This window comes from Lactuca saligna, chromosome 4 (assembly GCF_052625555.1).
Source record: "Lactuca saligna cultivar CGN05327 chromosome 4, ASM5262555v1, whole genome shotgun sequence".
NCBI classification, from domain to species: domain Eukaryota; kingdom Viridiplantae; phylum Streptophyta; class Magnoliopsida; order Asterales; family Asteraceae; genus Lactuca; species Lactuca saligna.
The window spans coordinates 2,056,779-2,064,456 of NC_136420.1; the positions used below are offsets into that span (position 1 = coordinate 2,056,779).

The 7,678-nt window shown below is 34.6% G+C and overlaps 2 protein-coding genes across 3 annotated transcripts; both read right to left on the minus strand.

Moving 5' to 3' along the window:
• Positions 1-211: 211 nt before the first annotated feature.
• On the minus strand, positions 212-1,359 carry LOC145044281 (uncharacterized). Its single transcript, XM_078993160.1, has 3 exons — positions 1,232-1,359; positions 575-731; positions 212-474 (listed from the first exon to the last, which is right to left on the minus strand). The coding sequence occupies exons 1-3, from the start codon at positions 1,232-1,234 to the stop codon at positions 428-430; spliced, it is 207 nt and encodes a 68-aa protein (XP_078849286.1). The 5' UTR covers positions 1,235-1,359; the 3' UTR covers positions 212-427.
• Positions 1,360-3,927: 2,568 nt separating this feature from the next.
• LOC145041036 (uncharacterized) lies at positions 3,928-6,993 on the minus strand. 2 transcript variants are annotated; one of them, XM_078988937.1, is made up of 2 exons: positions 6,829-6,993; positions 3,928-6,277 (listed from the first exon to the last, which is right to left on the minus strand). In XM_078988937.1, the coding sequence occupies exon 2, from the start codon at positions 6,270-6,272 to the stop codon at positions 4,239-4,241; it is 2,034 nt and encodes a 677-aa protein (XP_078845063.1). In that variant the 5' UTR covers positions 6,273-6,277; positions 6,829-6,993; the 3' UTR covers positions 3,928-4,238. The 2 variants fall into 2 exon arrangements, with proteins under 2 accessions (XP_078845063.1, XP_078845064.1); XM_078988938.1 differs by lacking the exon at positions 6,829-6,993 and adding an exon at positions 6,680-6,822.
• Between the last annotated feature and the right edge of the window lie 685 nt (positions 6,994-7,678).

Sequence of the window (7,678 nt, forward strand, 5' to 3'; positions counted from 1 at the left end):
ACTTGGTTGCCTAAATATGACAGAATCTATTTTAAATATACATTGATTTTTGCTAAGAGCTATATATCTTTCCAGATTCTCTTATATATGCAATGTGGCCCTTTAAATGCACATGATATAATCTTTTTGCCCAAAATATCTTTGATTTTTGTATATATTCATGTGGTGGTGTACGTATATCTTAAGGTTCGTTTCGTATCATGCAACCCCGTTAAAAAATAAATAAATAAATAAATAAAGGTAGCATCGATGATGCAAGTAAATAGAAAAAACAAACATGAAATGTTATACAAAAGATCACTAATACTGACAGTAATTGCCCAGAATTAAACACAAAGGAGTAATATGTTCACGAAATTTTACATTCAGATGGCAAACAGCGCTAGCTGCTGGGGATAACAAAACAGATACGTACGTAGCAACCCAATCAAGCCATTCCTCCGCTTGTAGCTGTCCTGATTATCTGAAACAAAGCTGAAGAGAGAAGCAAACATTAATTATTAGCACAATCAGGAACCAAGAAGTGAAAATCGTTGAAATTCACAAAAAAAAAAAGTATATATATAATAATTACATGATCCGATGACAACAAAAACGAAAAACCCAAGCATAACAGGGCCAACAGGGTAGCTTTTTCCCTTTTTCGCAAATGTTTCAGGAACTGATCCACGCCTCACGATGTTCTTATCAAACTTCTCCACCTTCCTATCTGCAACACGTCTTGAAGTCGTCTAGATACAAATTCAATTACAACAACACAAACTCTCAATAACAAATCGTCGTTTTAGTTACTGAAGTATTTCGATATGATTTCATTAGATTATCTTAGATACAGATTACTGGATTACGTTTAAAAATCATCAAAACTAGATCGATCTTCCAAGAATATATTTTAACTCAATCATGTATCAATAAGAACGACTTGATATTAGGATGTATTGGTTTTATTAAGGTATGTTATGTAATTTTTATGGAAGGGACAATCCATTCCTAATCTGATAAAATAATGTACAATTGTCGAGCAGGAAAATAAACAGATTCCAAGATACAAATTCAAAGCCAATATGAATTAAAATTCATAAGGCTGGTACAGCTTCCGAAATCAATTGAAGCAGAAGAAATATTCTACCGGAAAATACAAAATCAACGTTCCGATTGCTACATTATCAATCATATTGTTATAGCTAGAAACAGGGTGAATCACGACGAATAATTGAGAGAACAACATTACCATGATTATGAAAAGATAATGGAGGGCCGCCTGAGAGACTACAAATATATTCCGGCGAGGATACGACACCGCAAAATTCCTATTTTCGGGTTTTCTGATTCTTCACAAAGGTGAAGGATTGATATCCGATAACGTATTTATAGAAGCTTTTGCCTTTTGGGTACTGTATGAAGAGGCGCAAACAACAAAAGCAAAACACTTCTTAATGGTCAAAAGCACGTCATTTGGTGACATGTCAGAATGTAAGTGGATGCAAATGACGTATGAAGTCCCAATAGGAAATCCAATGGTTATGACGTAGACAAGTTGACGTGTAAGGTATCGCTTTTCTCATTTTCTGTTGCATATTTGAAATTGCGCAACAAAGACCCTTCAAGTATGGCTACATTTTCATCTAGCTTTGTTGGGAATTCTTTGATGATTACTTTGAGCTTGAGGTTTATTATTCAAAGGTCAAAGGAAATGATTAGAGTCTCAGGTTGGTAATATGTTTGTTATTTCACATTAAGATTGTAGTCTCACCGAATCGAGTTATGTAATTTCTAATATTACCTAGTCATATCAATTATCTTGTATTTTATATAGTATTTCATTCCTATTGTCAGATTGATTGACTTGTCTTTAAAAAGTTGGACCTCTAAATGTTTGAATTCTAACAGCTCATAGCTTAAGCTTTATTATTAACCAATTTGTTGTACAAGTAATAATGGAAGTGATGACTATGAAGTCGATAAAGCATCCAAGTGTTACGTGCTTACATTATGAGTTCCCCCCAATTGCTTATATTTATATAACTCTAATTTTACCTAATCTGTGCGCTCTAGCAAGGTGAGAGCTTTTGGATTATGTTCTCATCCATTGATACTTTTATGTGCTTTTCATTTTTAGCTTATCTAAATTCTATTCTTAACAGTTCAAATGCAATCTCTTCTTGCATGTCAGGGCTTAAAAAAATGCAAGGTCACAACATTTATAATTAGAATTCAACCTCACGGGTGAATTTTTTGTTACTATTAATGAAAAGATATCCAGTATACTTCCAGATAAGACAAAACGGCTGATTAGTTGTTACCAAATTAGTTACCAGCTTAACAAAGGGTACTATTTGTTCACCTTTGGCACAATGCCTACTTATGCATTACACAAGTCAGGTGTTTTTTTCTTATTCCCCCCATAAAATCAAGATTTGTATAAAATAAGTATTTTTCAAGTTATCAGGGAGTCAAACAATACTCAAAATAGGGAAGTAAAACTTTCTATCTTCCATAGTTTGATTGCAAACCATGGTGATCTCAAAACATAGGTGACAAGTTTAGGCTTTGAATTTGTTTATTTGAGTGTATATATGTATACAAACTTATGAGTTTGTTTCTTTTTTTCTAAGCTTTTGAAACAGAGTAGCATTGCGCTTCAACTATCGACATGCCTCTTCATTGAACTTCAATTTTCTGATGAAGGTATTGGTAGGCACTTTAATTTGAATGCAGTAATGATAACTTGGTATAAATTTCCAGTCTTTTTTGTTGTAAATGTTAAATATGCATGCAGTATGAAATTTTATCTAATGGGTTCAATGGTCATAATGTAATATTGGAAGTGGTTCCTGCAGGGTTAACCTTGAACATAGCAAAAACACATGTGAAGACTTTCGTGGGATCAAAACAAAACGTAATAGCTGACCCAACGATTCGTTTTTCTGATCAAAATGTCCTCACACATACTTGAACAATATTTGAGGTAAACTTTATTATGCATTTATTTTTGCATCAACTTTGAGTTGAAACTGTTTAAAGAAGTATAAAAAACTGGAAAGGGTATTTTTGTCCTTTTAGTTCTTTGTGGAGCTTTTATAAGGATTGGAGCAGGAAAAGAAAGTTAGGTTGCTTGGTTTATAAAAAGTCTGGAGAAGCAATAAATGAAGAAGACATTTTTGGCAATTTTCTCATAAAAATCCAGATGTGTTGTACCAAAGTTGCATCAAGTGGATGTTTAGGTTTGAAAAGGATGATCGGTTGGGTCGTTACTTGGAAATCAAGGAAAGCTAATGAGTGTATATCAGAGAGAGTCTGGAGCACTTACTTACATGACCTCCTCCTATTGATCCAAACAACATGAGCATTGCCTAATTAAGCTACATTATGAAGTCTAATAATGTTCAAGATGAGACAAAATGCTTTAAGTTGAAGCCTTAACTATCCATCTATAAGTGATAATCATTGATTTTTCGTTTTGGAAAAGGTTTCTGCAATATTTGTTCTCCGTCCTCTAAATCAATTCCTACTTTATGTTTGCCCATGTTTCAGGTCAGAGGCAGCATTAGTGCACCTTTTCCGATGCCAATTTTTCTACATCCCAGTGATAGATAAACATCGACAGTGTATCTTAAACTAACAACAAATATGAACCCTTTTCACAACCACAATCCACATTTGTCTGGTTTTTTTATGCAAAATATGTATGTAAGGGAGCTCTACTATTTCCACCTGGTTTATATTTTGCATCGAATATCAGCCTTTTTTTTTTTTTTTTTTTTAATTATATATAGATATAGCCTGTAATTTACCAAAAAACTGTAAAAAAAATCTCGATATTGTAGATTCAGATTAAAAGAGAAAATGGAAACTCAAAGCAATCGGTTCCCATGTAACCTTTTTGTTGAGTCCTGTGAAGTCAAGTCATGCAAACAGGAAAGAATATTTTGTACCAAAAAACAATCCTCCCTCCACATTTTAATTTTCCAATAAGTAATAACCAACGTTAAGGTTCTACAAGTACAAAGCGCAGTTCAAAACAAAGTCAAAATATCGCATTGCAGCAACTAACAAAAAAGTAGAGCAACATTTTAAGCACAATGTCCAACCGCATAATGCACACTACATCTTACCACCTATTCTACATCTTTCTTTCTTTCTTTCTTCATCCACCAAAAAACATCAAGAAACAAACTCACTCCCAAGTTCAGGAAATTTCTCCACCCAAATTTGCCAAAATAGGAGAAACACCATCATTACTTGGAACCACATTCTTCAAAATCCATGTCGTCATCGCCTTCCTTAAAATCCGCTGAAACACAATCTTTATCATCTCCCATAACTTCCAGAAACTCAGGAGGAATGGCTGCAGGATCAAGCTCACAACAACCCTTTGGCACGTTTTCAGATTCTTCACCTGTAAGCATGTAGGAAGGTATTTGATGAGAAAATCGAAACATTTCATTTCCCAAAACTACCCTTGTCCCATTTTTACGGCTGTTTATCTGCTGCCTCTGAAACACCGTTTTAAACCCAGCCACTTTGGCAAGTGGCGTAACTGTAATTCCCGTTTCTTCATCGTATTCATCCACTTGGACGATTTCGTAATTTTGTTTCTCCATGTCTGGTTTAGGGTGGTTTCTGTATAGAGCACACACGTCTCCTTTTATAGGAAAAACACAAATGTTCCCGTTTTCTTGTTTCTTAAAATTAGCTTTATGCGAAAAGTAATTAGCAACTGTAACGATGTCGTGTTTTCCCGGTTTAAACTCACCGAATGCTTCCAAGAACTCGGGAGACAAACCTTCCGGATTAAGCCAACATATCTTCATCTTAAAAGGATCCAAAGAAACGACCTCCCGAATCATGGCATAGAATCTAGGCATTTCATCACGATCATCATATGCAGCCCACACTTGCCCTTTTTTAAAACATTTCTCACTTCTTTCTTCATCAAAATCATGAAAATCTGAATCTTGCACGTCGATCACTAACATTTCGTTCTTCGAGTCTCCATTTTCAAAATCATCAGTAACTTTTTCGCTTTCTTCTGAGCTCCATTCGTTTAATTTCTTTTTAATTTCCATCGTTGCCTTATTTATCAACCGAGTCTTGTTGCTTTTATTGGACACATCTTTCTTTCCTTCAACTGAAATCGATGCGTCGGTTTCCTTATTTTCCCCATCTTCATTCATTTCACTTTCATGTTTTGTTTTAAATGACAATTTGTTTGCCCATTTGGAGATCTTCCTTCTCAAAGCTTCCTCTCTTTTAGTAACTGCCTGGGCTTCTTCTCTATCCCTTTTCACTTTCCCATACGCCTCTTGCACCATGCTTGCTGCTTGCGCCACGTCAGCAGGACCCATCTTGTTCAAGAATGGGGCCCACTTTGAGCTTGTGGAGTGGTTAGCTGAATCACCGTGACCCACCGGGTTCACTCCTTGAGCTTCTGAAGAGGTTTTTTTTGTATTTGGTGGTGGGACCTCTTGTGCTAAGAAAGGTCCATGGCATGTGGGACATAGAAGATTTTGGTTCAAATACATTCTCACAAATTCATATTGCAATTTGCATCTCTTGCATGCTGTCCAAAACGTCTTGGGTATTGGCATCTGTTTATCAGATGATAGATGAACAGATGTGGGAAATGTTTTCATGGTGGGATTGGGAGTATCATCCACTGAAGAAGAATTAGACCTAATTGTATCCTTTGTTTGGGCAGGTGTAACCTTTGTTCGGGCAGCTGCAACTTTTGTTTGTTGGGCTTGGGCAGGTGTACTCTTTGTTTGTTGGGCTTGGGCAGGAGTAGTCTTTGTAAAATTGTGAAAACCGTTTTGCGCGTGTGGCGGTGGGGCCCGTGAACCATTGTTTTGAGTCTGTTTGAAACCAAAACCTCTGCCGTTTCTCTTATGGTCATATGTTGATCTTTTTTCTTTATCAGATAGAACACTGAAAGCTTCAGAAATATATTTGAATGCCCCATCTGCCCCTGTGGACTTGTTCTTGTCTGGATGAAGAGATAAAGCTAGTTCTCTGTAATGTTTCTTCAAAGTCTTATCATCTGCTAATGGGCTCACACCAAGAATTCCATAAAAATCCAATTCACCATTTATTTTGTGTTCAGCAGCAACATAGACATCTAGAACTGCTACAAGTTGGGAAATTCCATCAAGACCTGGATACAAAGTTTGGGCCTTTAAAGCAAATTTCTTGGCCCCCGTTATGTCCTTTCTAGAGAACTTAGATTCAGCAATTTCCTTAGCCCTTGTAGCTTCATCTCTATTGCACTCCATTATTCCTTTAAGAAATTGATTAGGACAATATGAGTATAAGACACAATTTCGAAGTAAATACTAACATATATGTTCATACGATGTAGATGCTAAATTGCTAAAGATCCGATACATAAAAATAAATGATGACGCTTAAAACTAAGTTCAGATCCCATAAAAAAAAAAGTCCAACTTTAGATAGTTCCAAGCTTAACATGGTATATAATAGTTCACAATCGATCTCCGATACGTAAATTAGTGTATGTTTGGGAACTGCAACTGCATGGCTCAGAACTCGAAACGAGAAAAATAAAAATCTCAGTTCACAGTTTCATCTAAATGAGCTCCAAAACCAACTAGCAAACTTGAATTCATGCGCCCAAGAACGATATACAAAATCTAGATAAAAACTAGGGTTAGTTATTTACCTGTGTAGAATTTAAAAATCAAGATCAACTCTTTTTTCAGCAATCAGATCCTTGTATGAGTCGGAAAAAAAAAAAACCCTAGAAAGTACTGAATCCCGACTATCAAATTAATCGAAAAGCAGCTTGTAAAATAAGTTCGGATAACATACCAATGGCGGAAGTGGTCAAATTTGAATTACGCGCAGGTTGTCATCTACAATCGTCCTCTCTCGAATTAAATATTTTGAGTTTTGGTCCCTCTTTTCTCACCCAAATCTTAAAAGATCCCCAAATAACACATCTACCCTTTCGCTTGTCTTCAAAAACTACTCTGCTAATTTTCCTCATCTTAAACCCTAACTCAAACTCATATTAAAATAACCTAACCATGGTTAACTTTTAACTTGAAGAACTAACTATGGTTGACATTTAACCTTGGTGTGGTTAACCAATCATGAATATGGTCTTTTTGGTATTCCAAGTAATCACTATCAAGTATAAATTATTTTTCTCCTAAAAAAACACATCACACACATGTAATGTGAGGTTGGTGTTTTTGACTAAAATCAAAACAAAAATTAAGTTTAGCTTCAAAGTTTTTATATAGTACGAACACAATATGATACGATATAATGTTTTATTTTATTAATATGGAAACGATTATTGAAACACGACACATCAAGATAAATAAAATAATAACTGTTTTGTTTAATTCATATTTAATCATAAAAAATATGAGAAACACATGTTAAATATTGTATTGAATTTTGAGCAAGTATTTTTCACAAAAGATAAAAACATGAATTCAAATTTCAACTCTTTCAATTTTGTTTTACGTTATGTATTTTTTCTTCTTTCCGTATCATTTTTAAGATCCATAATTTTTAACTTGAATAATCGATCATATGGTTTTTTTATTCTTGGTTGTGGTTTCTCCATATCAAATTTTTGATATTGCATGTTATTTTTACATTTTTTTGTTGGTTGTTAGTGTTTTAATTTGTTTATATGTTTTTACTA